The sequence below is a fragment of the Lutjanus erythropterus genome, chromosome 4 (genome assembly GCF_056507025.1).
Source record: "Lutjanus erythropterus isolate fLutEry1 chromosome 4, fLutEry1.hap2, whole genome shotgun sequence".
NCBI lineage: Eukaryota > Metazoa > Chordata > Actinopteri > Lutjaniformes > Lutjanidae > Lutjanus > Lutjanus erythropterus.
Window position 1 is genome coordinate 24,174,751 of NC_139320.1, and position 23,278 is coordinate 24,198,028.

Here is a 23,278-nt window from a genome sequence, read left to right on the forward strand (position 1 = left end):
CGAACAGAATGAGAAACAGTCTTTAATCAAATAAACTAGTGCTGTGATTAAAAGCTGAGCAGAAGAAAACACATCCTGTATTTTATACACGTGACTAAAATGAGTCTGATGTCAAATTTTACATCATAATTCAAAGTCCTTATCGATCCAGTCCGTCCATCAATCTGTCTGATCTCTGCTGCACTAAACAGCTTCTTGAACAGACTGTCCCAGGCTTAGGGAGTAATTGATTACATGTTACAGTATTACGAAATCTGGATACAAAAGGAAGGTAACTGTATTCCATTACACTGACGGATGAAAAAAAAAGTAATGAGATTACAGATACATTTAGTAAAAATGATGATTATTAGTAGGATTACAATTTATGACTCAAACTGATTATTCTATTAACAAAATAGTTGCTGATTACTTTAATAATCGATTGTTGCAGTTCTTTTGATTATGGATGAAGCTGTCAAATGCTGTCACGATCAATCAGCTGATTGTTTAGTCTTATGTCAGTGCTAATCACAATTTCCCAGAACCCAAAGTCACATCATAAGTTGTCAGTTTCGTCCAACCAACAGTCCAAAAGTCAGAGATTCTTCATTTACTGCCATAAATGACAAAGAAAAGCAGCAAATCCTCACATTTAAGAAGCTGGAATCAGCAAAGATTGACATTTTTGCTTGAAAAGGGACCAAAATGATTAATTGATTTTCAAAATAACGTAAAACGTAAAAGACATAACAAGATGCCAAAGACGTAACAAGATAAAAACAATGTAACATGATATAAAAGACTTAAAGACCTATCAAAAAGCCTAAAATGTAGCAAGACAAAAAAAAAATGTACAAGACCGAACAAGAATGATGTAAAAGACATGAGACGAACGTGAAAGTAAACAAGAAGTGACACACAGAGGTCTCCTTTTTATTTCTGTACTTTGAATAAATTACAGAGCCTGTACTTTTTCACTTTTACTTGAGTAAAGAAGTTTAATCAGTACTATTTAGTAATATTTACACGAGTGTCTGTACATGAGTACAGAATATGAGTGTTTTTTTCACCTTTTAATATCCGGTGTAAATGGAGTATTGGCAATGTCTGTTCTTAGTATCTGATAAACATTTAAAAAGAGTTTGAGTAAGGTTGTTTAATTTTCCATTGTAATCACTGACGGTGCAGTGAACCAGATAAAACATGGTGTTATTTGCTGCTCCAGCTGAGTTCAGGATGGATCGATACAAAAAATACATATAAAACTTCCAAACTCACTGAAGTGAAAAGTTAGTATTTTAATATTTTCAAATAAAATCATTTAGTTTTCAAGCACCCAAATAATGACAAATAAGCTTCACAGCTCACTGTGAACATTTTTTAAGTTTCTATACTTCAAAGATTAAAGTTAATCTAAGAAAGAAAAGTAAATTATCTCAACTAGGTTGGCACAACTTTTTTTTTAGCTGATTTTAAAATTTAAACTCCTTCACTTCAAAATCTGTTACAATAAGTTGCAATGGTTTGTTATTTTTTTAAAAGGGGGATAGCCAGAAAAAGAAACGGGTGTATGAAATAGTGTTCTGGGCATGATGGCAGTAGAGTACAGTAAATGTTGTCTTTTTGTGACACCGTGACATTGATGATTTTGCATAAAGTCACACAGAGTACAAACCATGACGGAGGCACAAACTGTAAAACAGTGAATCAGTGAGAAGCTGCAAGGTCGTGTCAGCTGAGCTTTAACAGGAGGGATTGTTTTTGACTCTGCACCTGGCTTTTAACTACCGTGTCAACATCTCACATTTTACATCATGCATGATGCTATTATTGGCTGCAATGTGTCTGTGCACGTGCACGGGCCTGTAGATACTGAATAACAGTTATTATATGACCGTTTAAAGGACTAATGTTTAGCAGGGTTGGAAATAAAATCACATTTGCCACTGTGTTTACTTAGGCTTTATTTACTTACTTACTTTTTTACTTGCATTATTGTTATCTGCACAATAATATGCCACTCAGCTGTGTAAGAATGTCTGTGTGTTGATTTTATTGTGGGGAAAAAACTAATGAAAGAGAAACTGCTGCTTCCCTCTCTGGAGTGGGGCTAAAGCGAGCCCACCTTTCCTCCGAGCGGGCCGCAGCCGGCGCGACGTCACTGCCCTGTCTCCCCTTTAAAAAAACGAGCGTTGTGATACTGAGCTCGTGTGTGTGCAGGAGAGGAGAGAAAAGTTTTTTGTTTTTTTTTTTGTTATTTTTATGTGTAGCTCTTCGTGCTTTTGTAGTTTTGAAATGTAGTTTCTTACCTGTGTTGCTGTTTGTACTTTCAGGTATCTGCATTATTTCACCATTTCATATTCGCTTTCAGTTGTGTTGGAGTCGTCTTAAGTTACTGCTGTTGGAACCCCTGACTGGAAACATTTCCTCTTTGGACTGCTTCATAATAAGAGCGTTTAAATAACAAAACAACAGGGGACTTTTACTTCAAAGAATTTATGGAAGTGTGTTTATTCCAGAGATGTATATGAATGTTGTATCCCCTGTTTTACGGCTGCTCAACTTGGGCTTCCTCGAGCTCGTCTTCAGATAAAAGACACGCCTTCAAGTGTGTAGCCCTGTTATAATGGAAATGCAAACCCCTGCAGTGCTGGGCTGACGGGCCGAGTCAAACCGAGTCAAGCCTTGTGTGTATAAACGAGCCGTTTGTGACACCAAAGAACGTAAATATTCACATTGGAAGCATTAAAATCAAGCTGAAACTTCTGTCAATCAGAATTTGATTTCCCTGCATGTGTCCTGAAGATGCAGGATGACAATCGCAAAAACTGTCCAATCAACATCGTGCCTAATGGTGAATGACCTCCGTGTAGGATACGTCGGTGTATCCTCACTCAGAGCTCCCCCAGAAGCCTCCTCTCTCCTTGCTCCTTGTCTCCTCCAGGTGCATTTAAGAAATCGAAGGTTCCCTCATGACGGTGGAGGGAAAATGACTTCCAGGTCAACAGAGGAGAGAGGAGACGAGGAGGCATAATTCAGCATAATGAAAAGCACACTGTCTCTCTCCATGAGTCCTTGGTGGGAGCAACTAAGACACAAGGAGAACCTGGAGGTCCTGAGATAATTCTTTAATCAGAATAAAAGCCTGGAAGCTCTTTGGTTAATGGTTAAAAGTATACACCTGTGGTGGTGGTGGTGGTGGGGGGGGGGGGGGGGGGTTGTCTGATTATTCAGTTTGTTTTAGTGGAATTTCTTCATCAAAGGTCACATAAGGTAGATATGTTGGGTTTTATGGCACATTTATATAATTGTACAAATGCTCAGTCATGTCCTTGCAGAGTTTTTACATTCAGGCTTTAAACTGCTAAGAAGCTGAGATATTCAGTGAATATTTATCTGCCTCTGTCATGAAAAGGATCCTTTGAGTTTTACATTTGAAGAGTTGTTTGGTCGTTCATTTCAATTTCATTCTCTTTTCTTCCACAAGGGCAAGAATCATTGTGCGCGTGTGCAGAAAACCCACTTTGAGGCTTCTGTCTGCAAAGGTACGAACATTTCAATGAATGTTTTGTTGCTGTTGTGTGTTTCTTATGAGTGCATGTTGCTGTTGTGTTCTGTCTGTAGCTTTAATTTTACAAGGTCACTGTGGCCTTTGGAGGTGTCACCGAGGCCTAAAATCCCAGGGGAGGAAAGAGAGTTTGTTTGGGTTGTGTAACCTGCCTGTTTTATGATCGCCCTCACATGGCACTTTGTTTACTCCGTCCCTGGTTACACCACGAGGGCAGGTGGGCTTTTTGTAGTGCTGCTAAATACCCTTCACATGCCAAGTGGGAGCTTGGCTCAGCGGCGCCTGAATCGTCTCTCTGCTGTTGTCTTCTTTTTAATTCATGCAATGAAAACTGTAATTAAAGACAGTCAGCAGCTTTTCTCAGATTGGTGTTAGAAAAATGTCAAATTGCATCCTCAAATCCTCGGATAATGTGTTTTCCTAGAAACACACAGGTGGTTCTGCAGGTGTCTGCCTGTTGTGTGTAATGGATCTAAGCTTTACAGCATCATAATACTGTTAAAGTTGTTAAAAGTTAAAAGTCCACCTCCGGTCATGTTTTAAACAATATAAAAATACAAAATGCTCTGCATGAAATTAACACCCGCCAAGTGCCAGATGCAGGTAAATTTTCCATTTGGCATGTAAATTTTGGAAGCAGTCCGATACCTTGGCAGGTGAGGTTCGGTACCAACTCAGTACTTTTAATGTGTCTGTACTAGCGATTACCAGTTAATGTTAAATCAATCGCTGACAAATCTCAACACCCGGGAGAACATCTGGGTCAGAGAGTATAGAGCAAGGCAAAATGTGTGTCAAAAAACTTTTAAATGAATGAATATCATGAGGCAGACATGTCCTGTCCTACAAATCAAACAAACAAAAAAAAAATCACACCATAGTCATTTTAACATGAGTTCAGTCAAATGAGAATAGTGATGTGCATGCAACCAGCGTCTGAACAGTGTAATGTAGCTATTAATGGACAGAAAAACTTTTCAGTGAGGCATCGCCATCGACAGCTTCATCGACATCTTCAGGTGATTAATTGGCCGCTGGATGAGTTGTTGTTGGAGATGACTGGGCTGTTTTCGCTGATAACTGTCCCGGTCGACGTAGCATTTTAGTCGCAACTCAGTCTGTGCCTGAAACTCCTAACCGACACGTTTGGTTCACCACAACAGTGTGCGAGTTTTATTAGTACGTCTGAAACCTTTGTACGTGAATTGCAGGAAATATTAGACTGTGAAGCATAGGGATGCTAAAGACAACCACAACATAACAGGAAGGATATCCTGTGGCTTTCCTCTGCATCACACACACACAACAATGTTGCCATGGTAACGGGCTGTAGGGTGTAAGGATGATCTGAGACAAGAAAGGGGGAGTTTTATTTTGTGTGATGTGTAAAATCCTCAAAATAAAAAACAAAACAATCAAAATACAAAGCAGTGTTGAAACTTACAATGTGTGGATGATGCACGACACGGTGCATACATTTTAGATTTTATCTGGGGGGAAAAAGAAGTTTGGTAGAATATTTCTAAGTTAAAACTGGTTTGCAGAGGCGTACAACCATGAGGCAGTAATTCTAGTTTTTTCTTCGGACACCTGCCACACCCAGCAAATAGGAGGAGGAGGAAGGAGGGTGGAGAGAAACAAAAACACTGGTAGAATCGCAGACTCTGGCTTTGATTTCGATTATTGAAATTGAAAGCTCATTTTGAGTGATTTTCAATTTGATATAGAAATTGTGACACCCCCATCATCCATGAGCCATACCACCCAGGCCTAACCTGAGCCGGATGAGGTCATGTTTACAGGCTGCAGCTAACGTTTATTTTCTTGTTTGGTTAATTAGTTGATTATTTTCTCAATTAATCCTGTCAGAAAATGGTGAGAAATCTTGATCTGTGTTTCCTAAAGCCCAACATGACGTCCTCAAATGTCTTGTTTTTCCCACAACCCAAAGTTTTTCAGTTTACAGTCATCATAGTATAATATAATCATATAATCAATTAATTATTGCAGCTCTCATCTCATATATCACATTAAAGTTTAGTTGTTATCATGTCTTGTTTGCTCTGCTATGGTCTCCAGGCATATAAACAATGTCACAGCGATCATAAGACGTTTAAAGGAGCAGAAGTATTTCCCCTGAGGCCAAATAGTGATGAGCATGTGACTCTTCCAAATTCACCCGCACGTCTGGCTGTGTGTCATGAGCAGGTGTTGAGTCTGGTGATTGGCTGAGGAGAAGGCAGGGCCCCGACCTGCCCACCCGCCTTTTTTAGCTCAGCCGCTGCGTGTCACATCTCGTGCATGCCGCAGTATGACTCTGAACCACTGGCTGCTCTCGTCCTCTCTGCCAGGGCCGCGATGTGACAAATATTTTTCCTTGCGCGACACACAAGGACACGTTATTTAATGCCCTACAGATGTGAGAAGCACACGTTAGTTTACAGGTGCAGTTTTTAACTTTGGTTTTCTGCTTCTGTTGAGTGTACATTCACTGAGGCTGTTTTGGCTTCTGCATGTTGCTTTTATCAAACCGTCTGTCAACTGTGCATGTCATCTTAACCCAGACAGACAACACAAAACTGATAAGCTGCAACTTTTGCCTCATTTAGTCCTTGAATTTAGTTGTTTTTGGCAGGAAGTGTCTACACACATGCTAACTTCCTGATAAGCATTGGAAAAACTCTTCTCTTCTTCACATCTGAATATTCACAACGCACAAAAGAGCTGCAGCGATAAAGTCAATGGAATGATAATTAGTTGCCAACAGAAGTGGCGAAAGTCCATGCATTCTTTGCTAATTTAGGAAATACAGATACTTGTGTAAAAAAAGACTCTGGTTTTACTGCAGTAAAAGTGAAAAAAAAAGGCTTGGAAATGTACTCAAGTATAAATGTAAAAAGTCATGTACTGAAGGACATTTCTACCTGAACTTCAAGTCATACCAATATATTAAGAAGACCGTTAAACCAGTCTAACTTAAAATAAAATTAAAACATCATCAACACAGGTATAAATAAGTCTGTTCAGTTTTTTCTTCAGTCCTGCAGTGTTAAAAAGCCTCTAACAGGCAGCTGACAGATCCACCAGCTGCCTTTTCTCCACGGTTGAGTTTTTCATTTTGTTCTGTCTGTCATGTGTGATAAACACTGAAGGATACACGGAGGAATCGTCTCTGTGTCCTTGTCCCGTTGGGAAAGAATTTTTTTTTTAGCTAAAATATTAAACATTTGCTGCTTCCAGCTTTTTAAAAGTGAGAATTTGCTGCTTTTCTTTGTCATTTATGACAGTAAATGAAGAGTCTTTGGGTTTTGGACAAAAGAAGGAACATGAAGACGTCACTTTGGGCTCTGAGAAATTGTGACAAACATTTTTCACAATTTTTTAACACATTCAGGCTTGAATTTTTTGCTATTTTTTGGCATAGACTAAAAAAAGTAAGAATGTAATCATGAAAATTTCAAAATCATTCAGTCATTTAATCAATCAGTTTTGTTGATTAAAAAAAATCTGAGCTGCAATGATTAATCGATTAGTGATCAACTCTTAAATTAATTGCCAAGAGTCTTTTTTTCTATTAAAAAAATGTCTGAACTGTTTAATTCCAGCATCTCAAATGTAAATCTCATCTGGTTTCTTAAGTTTTCTGGGACGGTAAAACATCTGAGGATGTCATCTTGGGTTTGCAGAAACCGATAGATCAAGAACAGATTAATCGATAATGAAAATAAGCATTAGTTGCAGCCCTGATTCCTAATACAGGCCAGATTTATGACCTGCACCCTAAGTGTCAAGTATAGATTTCTGTAAAATAAGTATTTGAGCTGTGAGAAGGTAAAAAAAAGGTAAACCCAGGTCATATTTTTGTAGCCGTCTTGTCTTCATGACTTGACTTTAATGAGCCGAGCTGCCACAGTCGGTGTGTGTTGCACGCGGGGAATATGGCTGTCGTCACAGCTGCTGTGAGAGTCTTGATCCCGGAGGCCATGTGATGTGTCACCGTTCTATTTGTGAGCCGGACACCTGAATGGTTTGTACACTAAGAGGCGTCGGCGTCACGTGTCAAAGCAGTGCCTGTAAACGTCTCTCTGAGCTCCATTCATCTGAAGCCGACGGGAGGTGAGTCTGCAGCTGCAGTATCTGCAGGAAGTGCTGGAGTGGATTTATAAACCTGAAGAAGAGTAACTCTGTGTGTGTGTCAGTGAACACTGAAGATCCTCTTTTCTGTTGTGTTGTTAAAGTGAGTACTCGTCGTTGGACAGATCTGTATCTGCTTTACAAGAGGCTGTGAAATTGGATCTTGGATTGAAAGGATTTAACCCAACAGAATATTTACAGAATATCTTTTAATATGTAATTTTTTAAACAGTTGTGTTGTTGTGAAATAACTGGCAGCATCGTGGTTTTGTTTACCTTCTTCTGTTTTGTCATTACACAACAGTGAAATATAAAATGGGACAGGTCTGTCACTGCTGACATTGTAATGTTAAAGGGATAGTTCCCCCCGAAAATGAAAACTCGTTTATCTTCTCACCCTCGTGTCAATTGAAGGTTGGGTTTGGTTTTAGAGTTTTACAGAAAAACAGTGTTGCAGAATCTCCCAAATAATGACATGTTTTGAAAAAACAAACCATAAAATGCCTCCGTACTGCTCGTCTGGTGTAATTCAAGCCTCTTAAAGCCCCGACATGTCAAGTTGACTTCATGTTTTTAGCCTGAATCCTCACTGTAGAGCCTCAGTTTGGAGCCACATTCATGTGCACATGCACACTGTCTGAACTGGGTGTGTGTGGTGTGATGGTGTGTGAATGGCATGTTTGAGCTTTAGCAGACTTGGATTACATCAGACGAGCACAGAGGCTTTACATGGTTAGTTTTTTGGTCATTTTTCCCATTTGAAAGCTGGGAGATTCTGCAGCAGTGTTTTCCTGTGAAACTCCAGCAGAGTTTTGTGACTAAATAAACTAAACCTGACCTTCAGTTGGCATCAGAGTGAATAGATAATGACTGAATTTTCATTTTTGGGTGAACTGTCACTTTAATATTGCATTATTCCGCATTACAGTATCTGAAGATACTGTTGTTCATGAGATTAGTTTGGTAAATTGTCATTAGGTGATGACAAATCAGCAACCATTTTGTATAAATTTGGTTCATCCGTGTTGGGAATCGGCTGAAATGGAGTGTAACTGCTGTTTGCACTCTTAACCTGGAACAATATACCTTGATATCAGTAAAGGAGAACAGAATATCTTATATTTTGCACTTATTTAAACATTAGAGGTGGTCAGATTCATTCCTACATACCTGAAGCATGCATTTATTTTATTGGTTTATTTAACAGGGACAGTGTACATTAATAAACATTACTGTAAATGTGAGACAGATTAAGAAACAAAGTATAGAGTTAAAATAAAAAGTATACAAAGCATTAGGGCTGAACAATTCATTGAAATTTTATCAAAATAACAACATGGTCTGCTGCTATTTTCAAATCGCAGGATGCACAGTGTTTGTTACAGGGGAAATGTGTGTCAAAATACCATTTCTGAATTATTAAATGATAATAAATATTATGGTGCTGCAGAGGTGTCCTGGCCAACACGTCATTCTCCACACTTAAGAAAACATCCTTGTTTAGTACACGTCCCTGAAAAAAATAACACACCATAATCATTTTAATGTGTTTCTCAATGAAAATGAGAATAATGATATAAAAATTATCTTTTCCTCTCAAATTATATCACAATTGCAATGTCAGTCAGAATAATTGCACTTACATATTTCTTCAAAATCGTTCAGCCCTGATGAGTTCGCAGAACAACAATAACAAGAAGAAAGAATATTAAAGTTGATAGAAGCATCATTCATGACAGCCTTATTACACCGCCAAGTACTATTTAAAACAGGCAACAGGCACATGGAAAGCAAATAAATGAGAGATATAAATGTTAATAGAAACATGGACTCAAGACGACATTATGCTGCATTATTGGATGCTAAAACATGCAAAGCAGAAGCACAGTTTATAAAATTCATAAATCAGTCTGACTCAGCGAAACAACAATAAAAAACATGCATGCAGGTACAGCATGATGCACATGTTAATGGATTATATTAATCATATAGAATATAATGCATACTGTCCAAAATGCATATTTTTCCACTTACCTGAAGTGCAGTTTATCAGTGTAGTTTGTTTTGGTATGGGTTTTGTAGATGTCAGCTGTAGAGATTCTGTCTTCTCTCTGACATAAAATACTGCCAGAAAATACTGCAGGAGCCATGTATCTGATTTCTGTTAATACGTAATAATTCCTCCAAACACCAGAGCGCTGTATGGCACGGCTGCACGATATGGTAAAAAACAAAAAAGTCATATTGTGATTATTTTTACTGAAATTGCAATTGAGATATGCAGTATAATTAGTGGAAATGATCATTTTTGCATCACAATTTTCATTTTTACTGAAAAGAAAAACCAAAACATGATTGGGTCTGTTCCAAACAAACATGTTCTCTGGAGAACAAGAAGATTTTTAGGTCGGAGCTTCTGTGCAGCACCACGGTGCTTCATTATCATGCTGCTTTCTCATACATTTTTCATTTTTTCAAAAAGGTGGTTCTGGTTCTGCGGATCAATATATTTATAGTATCCACACAAAATAATAAATAATCAGCCGAAAAAATACGTCTCAAATATCTAATGCCAGTTTTAGGATTTTCTTAAAGGGACAGGGACTGAGGAGGGAGCTGATTTGCATCATGCCAGGATATGGCTCCTTTATGATCTTGAGGCGTGTTTTAACACGAGGAATGTGAAGATGACTGGACGGTCTGGTTCTATAGGAATGACGATCTGAATTAAAATGAGAAAAATCTTGGCAGGCCGGCAGTCTAATGAACAGCTTTATAAACACATTTGAAGTCTGTTCATGTCAAATATGGACAAAATATTCAGCTTAGGTTTTGTAATCCGTCGCACCCCTAAATATTTAATGATAGTTTTGCCCCTGAGGTGAGTGCGTTGTGTTCATACTCGCACTTTCTACAGGCTTCATTTGTCACACTTTCTGTCAGAAAACTGCTGTTATTATGGACAACTTAAACTCATTTCCTGCCTCAGCTGATGAGGCTTTTTAAACCTCTTGTTGTGTAACCTGTCACTTCTAAAGGCATTAAGATAGTTGATGTGTATTTCTGCCTCTTTGGATTAAGACTTGATGATCAAAGTGAGTTAAGTCACATGTCTGCTGTGCATGTATGCATGATATCTTACACTGGGTTAATGGCCGTCATGATGCATTTTTGTGTTGTTGTGTTGTGTTTTTGTGTTGTGACACACCCAAACAATCATAGTAATGTCCTCCACTGCTGAACAGAAAATGGAAGTAGATTGAGCAGAGGAATGTGGGAGTGTCTTTGCTGTAAATGACGATGAGAAAAGATTTTTAACTGATAGGAGACTGGAATGGCAGCATAGTATTTTGTTCTTTTTACTTGATTAGTTTACAAATGTCTTTTCTGTCCACAGGTAAATTATCTTCTGTAGAGCTTTTGCTGTAGAGTGACGGCCAGGATGATTCTGGCGACATTAAAAGGCATCGGGAAGCAGCTGCTGCGGGTGAAGGTCGTCGACTGTAACACGGAGGACTCTCACTTCTCCCGATGTCTCAACACGTTCGACCTGGTGGCGCTGGGCGTCGGCAGCACGCTGGGTGCCGGAGTCTACGTGCTGGCTGGCGCTGTGGCCAGAGACAGCTCTGGACCCGCCATCGTCCTCTCTTTCCTCATTGCCGCCCTCGCCTCGGTCCTGGCTGGTCTGTGCTACGCCGAGTTCGGAGCCCGCGTCCCCAGAACCGGCTCAGCTTACCTGTACAGCTACGTGACAGTCGGAGAACTGTGGGCCTTCATCACCGGCTGGAACCTCATCCTCTCTTATGTCATTGGTGAGACACTTTGAGACAAGATAAGTTAGAACTTTTATAATCCTGAAGGAGATTCGGGTGGCAGAGATGGCTCCAAAATTACAGTAAGATAAGAATAAAAACAATAGAGGATTAAATATTGTGTATAAGAAGTAAAAGCAAAAAACTGTACCTAATAGAACAACAACAGAAGATGAATTAGGTAAAAAAAAACTAATTAAAATAATTAAAATAGAAAAGTAGTATTGGCAGTGACATTGAAAGTTATTTGCACATGATATTGAAAGGTAATATTGCAAGACGTGTAAAAGTAATGTTTCAGACATTAAAAAGTACACGTTAAAGCACATGTTAAAAAATAACATAATATTGTGCAGATAATAATGAAAAGTAGTATTGTGCATGATATTGTAAATATGTGATGTTGAAAATATTGTACAAATAAGGAAGGAAATGAGTTGGCTGCTACACTATTTTTTTCATGAATACTTTCCTCTCTGCAGGAACTTCAAGTGTGGCAAGAGCGTGGAGTGCGACCTTTGATGAGCTGATTGGACGGCACATTGAGGATTTCTGCAGACGATACATGACCATGAACGCCCCGGGTGTCCTGGCAGAGTATCCAGACATATTTGCTGTCTTCATCATTCTCATTCTGACAGGTGAGGAGCAGCTTGCGCACGTTTTATCTTCATTTCTGCCCTTTTTTTTTCTCTGGTTTCATCTTTAATGTTGTTTGTTTTTTTTTTTTAACTGCTTGCAGGACTGCTCGCCTTCGGAGTGAAGGAGTCCGCTTTGGTAAATAAAGTGTTCACCTGCATCAACGTGCTGGTGCTGCTGTTCGTCATCATCTCCGGCTTGGTCAAAGGAAACTTAAAAAACTGGAACGTGAACCCTGAAGAAATCCTCAATGCCAGCAGCAACTCCAGCTTCAAGTGGGTGAAATGAAGAGCTTATTCCGAAAAATGTATAATATGCCTAATGACGTGCCAGAATTGTGTTTCAAATAAACAAATGTTTTCTTCCTTTTATTTCCAGCATGTCTAGCTTCGTACCATCAGAAGAAAGTCTTGGCGAAGGCGGCTTCATGCCTTTCGGCTTCTCTGGAGTCCTCTCTGGCGCCGCCACCTGTTTTTATGCCTTTGTGGGGTTTGACTGCATCGCCACTACGGGTGAGAAGGAACACATTAAAGGGATAGTTCATATTCTTATATAATCTGAGGTTGTGTGAGGTTTGATAGTCGGTCTATTAACTACAGTAGATTGCAGTTGGCCTCAGTTAGGAGGAGCAGAGGGGAGCACCAGTGTGAAAGCTAAACAAGGAACTTCTGTGGACAGCGTCAGCAACAAAAGGTATTTTTAGGGATGTTCCTGGCGACTAATCGATTAAACACAAATTTTAATTTAGACTTGTCGACTAGTCTAACAGTAAGAAAACACTCACAAAGCAGTTAAAATTGAGTACAGTTTATCAATTGATGATGTTAAACGCTGTCCGAAAAAAATACTTTGTGTATTAAGAGCCACAGTCTCTATTTTAATAGCCGGTGAAATGTGTGTCATCTAGCGCCGTGCATTATAACCACACATTAACATGACAACAGCTCACTAAATGCTTCACCTTTGAAAACTGAACAGGGTTGCAGTGCCTGTGGGTAAACAACATTGTTTACCTGGAGCTGACGTTAGCCTGACACAGAGTGTGGCTGATGTTAGCGGTGCTTGCGGCAGCGGCAGCTGCTCTGCTTGCAGGTTAATGTGCGTGTCTGTGCTGAATGTGGTTACACATTGTTTCAGCTGAGTGGTTATATAATCAGTTTATTATGTCACAGGATACATTCAACCTTATTTTCCTTTTCTATATCAAAACAACGAGTGGCTTGCCGCTGTGTAACACCTAAGAGGTTAATTGTATGCTATATTTAGAGTATTTTTATCGCTTTACTTTGCTGTCCAACAGCCTTTTCTGACAGGAAACTGCTGTTATATAAGTCAAATATCGCTCCTTCCAAACCAACCAAACTCCATACACAAAAATCAGTCATTTTACTTTGCAGAACACAGGAGTTGCTGATCTAACGCTGCCTGTGTCTCTTAGTTTGTTTGTGTTATTGTGCGACTTTGGTGAATTCAAACTAAGCTTTTAAAACACCAAAGTCACACAATAACACAAACTGACAGATCAAGCCAGCTAGTAGACCAGCAACTCCTCTGTTCTGATTTTGCCTCTGTAGTTTGGTTGGTTTGGAGACGGTGATATTTGGCTCATATAATGGTGATTTCCTTGCAAAGTAAACTGACTATCACACAGCCCCACTCCAAACAGTCTGAACTGTCCTTTTAAATTAATAATCAGCATACATGAGCTTAATCCTCTGACATCTCCGGTCATGTTTCCTCCTCAGGAGAAGAAGTGAAGAATCCTCAGAGGGCCATTCCCATTGGCATCGTAGCCTCTCTGCTGATCTGTTTCGTGGCGTACTTCGGCGTGTCGGCGGCTCTCACCGTGATGATGCCGTACTACATGCTGGACAAGAACAGCCCACTGCCGGTGGCCTTTAAGTATGTGGGCTGGGAGGGAGCCACTTATGCTGTGGCCATTGGCTCTTTATGTGCCTTGTCGACCAGGTAAGAGGCTCTTCTACTGCCTCTCAGCATGAGAAGCTGTAGAGCACTTGTAAATGTTTGCATGCTTTTTTTTTTTTAAGGAATGAATAATTCATATCAAGTATGCAGAATATAGAATTTTATCGTTTTCCCTTTTGTTTCAGTACTTAACACGATCTAGCGTTGATAGCAAAGCTTTCTCGAGATGATATAATAATTAACTTGTGATCTCAAGATAACAGCACTAAAAAAATAATTGCAGTCACACCCTTTCCCTGCTTCTGTGCTCATAAAACATTAGCAAAGCAGACTTTTCTTCAAAGTTTAAAACCTGCATTGTTTACATTCATGTTTAGATGTTTACAATATTCCCTGAAGTTTTGCTACTTGGTGCTACTTGGTGCTACTTGCTACTTAGTGTTACACCATTGGCAGGACTGAAAATTGACACAAAGCATGTGTGTTATTGGTTGACTACAGGTCTTTCAAAAGTCTTAAAATGTCTTAATTTATTAATAAAATGCTTTAAAATAGTCTTAAACCCTGTTTTGGAAGATCTTAAATATTTATTTAGTGAATGCTGTAAGCAGCACGATGTAAAATTCACAAACTGACCCCTGTTGACCACTGTGGTGTCTGTGTGGATGTTATGTTCTACTCAGAAGTTTGCTTTCAAGCTCTGCCAGTTGTCATTTGCCTTACTTTTTTACAGTTTAATTCAGTTCAATGATTAATTGCCTTATCAGCCGCAGTTGATTGGAGTCGACAGTATATGCATTTATCCAGAAGAGTTTGTCTATATTTTCACATTTGACGTGGCCTTCAATTTAATTATGTGGCGTTACAAAGTCTTAAAAGTCTTACATTTAACTTGCTGATGTATGCAGACACCTTTGGTTATTTATTAATTGTTTTATTGCAGATTAATAAGCAGTAAATATTTACTGAATATGATATAATCTAAGCTAATTTGCAGTGCTCATCCTGAGATGAAGTGAGGCTGTATGAAGTACTTGTTGTCAGTTAGCGTATTACCTATAGTACACCCCTAGTTTGGAGAAGCAGAGAGGAGTACCAGCATGGAGGCTAAGCAATATATGGCTATGAACAGGGTCAAAACATATTTTAGCCTGTAACAAAAATTCTATGCCGATTTATGTGAACGCTATATTTAGAATATTTTCAGTGTTTTACTGTGCCATCAGACAGCCTTTTTTCTGACTGGAATCTGACAAATATTCTTCTCTTCAAACCAACCAAACTCCATAGACAAAATCAGTAATTTTACCTCACAGAACACAAAAGTTGCTGGTCAACAGCTGCCTCAATCTGGTAGTTTGTTTGTGTTATTGTGTGACTTTAGTGACTCCAAAATAACTTTTTCAAACACAGAAGTCACAGAATTACACAAACCAATCACAGCAGATTCAGGTAGGCAGTGTAGAGCAGCAACATCAGTGTTCTGTGAGGTAAAATTACTGATTTTGACTATGGAGTTTGGTTGGTTGAACAGTATGACATTTTGCTTATGCAATAATGGTTTCCCATCGGGAAAAGCTGTCTGTCATCAAAATAAAGTGGTGAAAATATTCTAAATAAAGTGTATGCTTAAATTGATGTTATTTGTAGATAGTAATTGTTTAAGTAAGTTCTTTATATGACTTCACTGCAAATACTCCAAACTGTCCCTTAAAGTTAAATCTTATAAACAATATTTTAGACAGTAGTGTGCTTCAGCAGTCCTTGTTAACTGTGTTCTAATGGTGCATTCATTCATCATTCATTCATTGCATGGCATGCTGTTTTCTCTCTCTCCCGTACTAGTCTACTTGGCTCCATGTTCCCAATGCCCAGAGTGATCTGGGCCATGGCAGAAGATGGCCTGCTCTTCAAATGTTTAGCTAAAATCAGCCCACGAACCAAAACCCCTCTAACAGCTACAGTAACATCAGGTGTTGTGGCAGGTGAGGTCATAACCTTCGTGCACAGGGCCTCAACACAAGCACTCAGCCAAAACTACAACTGGTCATACAGCCTAAAGACAGTCGTGCAAATTTAATGTTTCTTCAGTTATTATCAAGAGTGACGGCATCCTGCATCGCTGATGAGGATGTTTTATAGTTTGAGAGTAGCTGCAGTTGAGGCCCTGTGTGAAACCAGAGTTCTTAAATGTGTCTTTAATTTAAAAATCTCTGCCTCCTCCTCCTCCTCCTCCTTCCTTCATCCTTGGCGTAGTCTCCTTGGTTCCATGTTTCCACTTCCACGCATTATCTTTGCTATGGCTCGCGATGGTCTGCTCTTCTCGTTTCTGGCACGTGTCAGTGAGAGGAAGACGCCCATCCTCTCCACCTTGGTGGCAGGGTTTTTGTCTGGTAGGTAGTTAAGAGGAGGGCTAAATCAACAGTGCCCTCTTTTGGAAGGAGGATGGTGGCAAAATCACGTAGACTGGGTTTCACCAATAAAGGTTAATTTAATCCAAAATTAGTTTTAATCAGAATTTAGCAAAACTGAGGGTAGAACGAGTAAATCCAGATTCGCCATTAAGCAGAGCTTGTTGCACAATTCTAAAATAATAGTATAGTTAAATCAATATGGAGATGCTTGCTACATTTACATCATTTGCTAGCTAAAAGTTAAAAAAAACAACAATACATTGTTTCTTAACTGGCTAAAAAGAAAAAAGCACAAAATGCTGCAGTCTTTTCCAGCTAGCTAAAACATAAGAAAGTACTATTGTTTGACACAAAAAAAAGTGTTGCATTGTTTTCTAGCTAACTAAAAAGTAAAAAAAAAACCAATATATTGTTGTTAGATGGCTAGAAATAAACAGACAGAAAACTTATTGTTCGCTAGCTAAAAAGAAAAAAAAAACACAATTTATTGCTAGCAAAATAGCTAACGGAAGCCTTACATTGTTTGCTATCTAACTAAAACGTTAATGTAAGCTATTTTATAAATTTAAGTGAGTAAAAGTGAATTTAAGTTACCCTTTGATAAGCAGTCTAGAGCCTGTATCTGTGGCTCTTTCTGTGAAAGCTGAAAAATGGAAGTGGTTGTTCTCTATGTGCTGCAGTTGATGCTGTTGAATGGCAATAAAGTTAAGCCATCTATTCCACTCTAAGGCGCCTCTGTGTGTCTTTGTTTTATAGTTTCATAAGTTTAGGTGCAGCACAAACCACCAGTTACATTAATAAAACGTGTCATTGTTTGTTAGCCCAGTTAGCCTACTCATGATGGCTCAGTGCAGCAATTTCAAATAGGTGAGTATTTTAAAAGTTAAGTGTTAAAGTTTAAATTCGAGTTCAAGGTTTTGGTGCCACAGAATTAAATTTAATCTCAGTTTAGAGTAAAAACTGTAATCTAACCTAAGTTAAACATCGATTTAATCGGGGTTAAAAATAATCTTTGTTGGAACAACCCAGCCCTAAATTTGTACATCAGTGGAGCTGCACAGTTATAGATTGAAAATGATTGATTTTTAAAATAAGAATGTGTGTATTTTAACCTTTTGGATTCGTTTGAAGAAGTCTGTCATCTTTGTGACATTCTTTATTTGTCTCCTGTCTGTCCTGCAGCTGTGATGGCGTTCCTGTTTGACCTGAAGGACCTGGTAGACCTCATGTCCATCGGCACTTTGCTGGCCTACACTCTGGTGGCTGCCTGTGTGCTTGTCCTCAGGTAATCCTCATCTCTTTGAGGATTACCAGGCTGAATAACACATCTCACTGTCAGAGGCTAGTCAGACCAGTTAGTGCAGATGTGTGTGTGTGTGTGTGTGTGTGTGCGTGCGTGTGTGCACGCATGTCACACCTTCAGTTTTCGTTTGATACCAGATGACTGATCTGAGCTGCTGCAATGATTCAAACATACGGTCTTCAAACACAGGATAATGGAGTCTTTGAGGATGAGAAGAGCCACAGAGAGTTTAAAGTCACAGAAAATTTTAAATCTCCTACGTTACTAAACATTCTGACCTCCAGACTTACTAAATATAATAAATAATTATTATTTAAACTAAATATAAATAATATTCCAAAATACACTGCCTGGCCAAAAAAAAGTCACACTCTAATATTTCATTGGACCGCCTTTAGCTTTGATAACAGAACACATTTGTTATGGCATCGTTTCGATAAGCTCATGCAGTGTCACAACATTTATTTCTGTCCAGAGTTGCATTAATTTTTCACCAAGATCTTGTATTGATGATGGGAGAGTCGGACCGCTGCATAAAGTCTTATCCAGCACATCCCAAAGATTCTCAGTGGGGTTAAAGTCTGGACTCTGTGGAGGACAGTCCATGTGTGAAAATGATGTCTCATGCTCCCTGAACCACATACTTGCAAAATGTCTGTGCCATCATGGAGGAAAAAAATCCACTGATGTAAAAACCTGGTCATTCAGTATATTCAGGTAGTGAGCCGACCTCAGTTTTTGGGCTCATAACGTTGCTGAACCTCGACCTGACCAACTGAAGCAACCCCAGATCATAACACTGCACCCACAGGCTTGTACTGTAGGCACTAGGCATGATGGGAGCATCACTTCATCTGCCTCTCTTCTCACCCTGATGCCCCCATCACTCAGGAACAGGGTAAATCTGGACTCATCTGACCACATGACCTTTTTCCATTGCTCCACAATCCAATCTTCATGCTCCCTTGCAAATTGAAGCCTTTTTTCTGATTTGCCTCACTGATAAGTGTTTTTTCTTAAGGCTACACAGATGTTTAGTCACAGTCCCTTGAGTTCTCTTCACATGACCACATGGTTCACCACTATCCTTCCAGGTTTTGATAATGTGTTGGACGGTTCTAAACCCAATTTAAGTTACATCAACCTCCTCAGTTGTTTTCTTTGCTTGATGCAGGTCAATAATTTGACCCTTCTGAAACAGAGTAACATCTTTGACATGGTTGTTTAAGAAATGAGAAGCTAGTCACTGCATCAGTTACGGTTAAGTACCTTGTTACCAGCTGAAACATATGAATCACTGCAGTAATTATCCAATGGAAGGCTCTTACTTATTTGCTTAGTTAAATCCAAGTGGTGACTTTTTTTTTTTTGGCCAGGCAGTGTATGTTTTGTTGCTGTCCACAGCAGGCACTTCCAAGCTGGTGTCCCTTTATGCTTCTGCAAACTGCGGGTGCGCTGACCGCCGCTTTCTAAGTCTGGCTTTGATCGTGCGTTTCACTGTCTGCAGGTACCAGCCTGAACAAACCAGCGGGGCGTACGAGATGGCGAACACTCAGGATGATCCTGACATCACTGAGTCTTTTAACGAGGGAAACATCGACATGATTCCGCAACCAGAGGACCGCTTCACCATCAAGAATCTGCTCAGCCCCTCGAACCCCGAGCCGTCCCCTCTGTCCGGGTTCGCCGTCAACATTTGCACCAGCATACTCGGTGAGACTCGCACACACACGTGAGCAGCATGACTGACCTGCGGCTCTGTTTCAGTCTGGGGCCAATTTGTGTCGGCAGATGTTGAATAACTCTCATCATTTTTCCTTCTGAAACAGACACTATCTGTTGTTCCATTTAAGATTACTTTAAACATGTTTAATTTTGGTAATAATGGAGGAAAGATGAAGTCAGATGTTTGTTATAAAATGACAAAGTTCGTCCTCATGTGACTTTTTTTTTTTTTACCAACTAGAGGAGGTCAGTGGATGGGACAAGACCTTAGACATGACAAACTGCTGTTGACTTTCCATTTCTTATCGCAGATCAACATTTTTGAGTTTTTTAGAAGCATGACCACGGGAATTCCCAAATCTGAACCGTGTTATTGTAACCATGACGATGAACGTCCCCTAACCCGGGGGTCCTTGCAATTTGGCCTTGAAATTTTGAGTTGTCTCAGTTATTTATTTTTATGGTGTGAAGCGATTCTTAGCCTATACACCAAATAAAGTAAAGTTTTAATATTTCCTCAAATAAGATGTGTGTCATAGCGAACGTCTGTGGCTCGGTGCCTTTTCCTCTAAACTTTGGCCGGTCTTCTTGAGTCTCCATAAGGTAGCTATGGATACCAAAGTATAAAAACACAGAAAATCCTCAGGGAAAAGAGAGAATAATAAACAGATTTTCTTTTTCTTTTTGTTGACCAAAAATGGATCTTTTGATCCTTGATTCAGACTCCTGCTCTAACCTTAGCATCTTACTCATTTTAACCAAAACCACAATGTTTATTTTGATGATTTTTCCTGAAAATAAGACTTTTTTTTTGTGCCTAAACCCAACTAAACCTTAACAGCAGCATTGTGTCATTCTTGAAAAGAATGACAGACAAATGATAAAATGCTTCTGTCATTTTGCTTTTAAGTATTTTATTGATTCATCCTGCAGACTTGTTGGCCGTGAGTGTTGAATTTTTCTCTCCATTATCATCTCTTCCAGCACTCCTCTGAGTTTACAGCCCTTATCTTTTCACGCACTTCCTCATTTGTATTTTTCTGTGCAGATTGCATCATAAATTAACAAACAAGGTGTCTCTGCTTGTTTGCATGTCTCTGATGATGTGCTGACCTCTCTTCCTCTGACTTTATTTTGTCCCCCAGGTGTCCTGGTGTTTGTCTTCAGTGTGGTAGCAGTTCAGGGAGGCCTGGCCACGTGGTCACTGTCTGTCCTCACTGTCATCATGGTGGTTTGTCTCATTATCACCTTCATCGTGTGGAGACAGCCGCAGAGCAAAGCCAAGCTCGCCTTCAAGGTACACGGTGTTCTTTGCTGCTCTTTCAGTCTCACTCTGTCTCAGTCTGACGTTGTCAGAAGGTGATAAATGTGACGTGTAAACCTCAATAACTTCTCCTGTATACTCAAGCTTTCATAAAAAGCCCAGTTTTATTGTAGTTGAGCTGCTGTAAGACCAAAGTTAGAGCAAACATCAACAAAGCACTGAAAAGAGAAGAAGTTCCTCTTCAGAGTTTATTATTTATTCCAATATGCTACATGACTATTTCCTGGTTTCTTTACTTCTCTCTGACAGTAAACTGAATATTTTTGAGTGGTGGACAAAACAAGACATTTGAGGACGTCATCTTGAGCTTTAATTAACATTTTTCACTGAGACCAAACAGGCAACAAAAACAACAAACAACTTTATAGGAAACGATGCAAACACAACACACTGTAGCTTCAGTTGAGAGTTTTAAAAAGCAAATACAGAATTGATATGTCATGCAGTCAAACTATGTAGAGAAATGCTTATTTTACTTTGTATTTGTTTATGCCAAAATGTAAACAGAAAATAAGTGTTGAGGAGGTTAACGGACTATAACATTCCCAACCTTTTTGCTTCAGGGACCCTTTACCCTCTATATCATTGAGTGAACTGATGACCTCTGAGTGACATCATTTTGATGTTTTATATTCAGTGCATAACAATAACAGCACAGAAAAACTGATTAATCTTACAGTCAACTCAAATAGTAACTGTAGGACTGCAGCCAACGATTATTTTCATTGTCAGTTAATCGGTAAATTCTTTTCTTGATTAATTGACGGCTGTTTGGTCCATAAAATATCAGAAAATGGTGAAAAATATCTGAGTTGATGTCCTCAAATGTCCTGTTTTATGTCCACAATCCAAAGATATTTAGTTTACTGTCAGAAAGGACTAAAGAAACCAGGAAATATTCACATCTAAGATGCTGGAATTTTTCCTCTTTCAAGAATTTGTGTGAAGAATCATTTGTGTGGATTTTAAGAACATCAGAGATGAATATTTGTTTACAATTCTCTCTGTATCATGTATTTTTAAAATCTTGAAATAATTTGTTTTTATCTTAAATCATCTAAACTTGATGTAGATCTACTGTATATTTTCTTACACCCCTTTAAATCAAGAAGGCCTTGTAAACCCCCTGTGAAGCTCTGGCGACCCCTAGTGGATATCAGGATCCCTGTGATGGAAACCAGTAGACTTGAATATACAACACATCTGGCAATGTCATAAATTTGTTAAATAAACTGTATTTTTTTCATATTTTCAGCACTATGGCAGCATCATGTTAGTTCAAACAATTTATCTGGCACATCAACGGACTTATAAAGTCCATATCATCCATCACTATGAGTTATTTAAAGTTGTGATGATATTATTGATCAAACACAAACACTCTCTCCTCACAGGTTCCTCTGCTGCCGTTCCTCCCCGTCGCCAGTCTGTTCATCAACGTGTATCTGATGATGCAGCTCGACAGAGGAACCTGGATGCGTTTTGGCATCTGGATGGTGTTAGGTACTTTGGATTTGCGGCCATCTTGTTAAACATTACCTCTGTGCTACTTCTGTTTTTGGATTAATTAATGTCTTTGCCGCCATGTTCCTCCTCTGTTTGTAGGTTTCGTCATCTACTTCAGCTACGGCATTCGCAACAGCGCCGAGGCCGTGCTGACCAGCTCTGACACCTACACGCCAGCCTGCACGATAAAGGGAGAGCCCATGGCCACAGAGAAAGAAGCCTTCCTGCACAACACGCAGAACGCCCCCGGAGACGACAATGAAGATTCCTGAGGAAACAGGAGGTTCACTAATCTTTAATCTGCATATCAAACATTGACATGTGTTAAATTGTTTTTTTAAATCCAAAAAAACATGTGGAGACTTTTATGTACTCCTCCTCCTCAGAGAGAGAGAGAGAGAGAGAGAGAGAGAGAGAGAGAGAGAGAGAGAGAGAGAGAGAGAGAGAGAGAGAGAGAGAGAGAGAGAGAGAGAGAGAGAGAGAGAGAGAGAGAGAGAGAGAGAGAGAGAGAGAGAGAGAGAGAGAGAGAGAGAGAGAGAGAGAGAGAGAGAGAGAGAGAGAGAGAGAGAGAGAGAGAGAGAGAGAAGTCGTTTCCTAATTCTGGCCAAAAAAGGTTGTTTTATTTGACTGTTTGATAGATGCTTTAAAAAAAAAAGTAAAGCTTTAGATTAAAGAATTGACTCTCCACATCTGAAAACCAAGATTTTATTTCAGGAAAAAAGTGCTAAATTTTTTTTTTCTTCCTTTGCATTTTGATATGATCAATTTCACTGAAAACAACAACAACAACAAGTCTGTAGGCAGCAACCAAAGATAAAGCACAGGCTGTTTTAAAGGACCAGTGTGTAAGATTTAGTGGCATCTAGTGGTGAGCTTGCAAATACCTCACATCACCCTCCCCTTCCACACATGTAGGAGAAACTGCAGCATCCACAAACATGAAAG

At 39.3% G+C, this 23,278-nt stretch overlaps 1 protein-coding gene across 3 annotated transcripts; it reads left to right on the plus strand.

The window, feature by feature from the left end:
- Positions 1 to 3,416: 3,416 nt before the first annotated feature.
- On the plus strand, positions 3,417 to 22,734 carry LOC146328385 (high affinity cationic amino acid transporter 1-like). 3 transcript variants are annotated; one of them, XM_084717395.1, is made up of 12 exons: positions 3,417 to 3,527; positions 11,082 to 11,496; positions 11,979 to 12,137; positions 12,239 to 12,410; positions 12,514 to 12,647; positions 13,881 to 14,103; positions 15,907 to 16,046; positions 17,658 to 17,760; positions 19,286 to 19,491; positions 20,649 to 20,800; positions 22,222 to 22,330; positions 22,433 to 22,734. In XM_084717395.1, exons 2-12 carry the CDS (start codon positions 11,127 to 11,129, stop codon positions 22,603 to 22,605), a joined length of 1,941 nt encoding a protein of 646 aa, XP_084573521.1. In that variant the 5' UTR covers positions 3,417 to 3,527; positions 11,082 to 11,126; the 3' UTR covers positions 22,606 to 22,734. The 3 variants fall into 3 exon arrangements, with proteins under 3 accessions (XP_084573521.1, XP_084573523.1, XP_084573522.1); XM_084717397.1 differs by lacking the exon at positions 15,907 to 16,046 and adding an exon at positions 16,318 to 16,454; XM_084717396.1 differs by lacking the exon at positions 3,417 to 3,527 and adding an exon at positions 7,654 to 7,787.
- Positions 22,735 to 23,278: the final 544 nt, after the last annotated feature.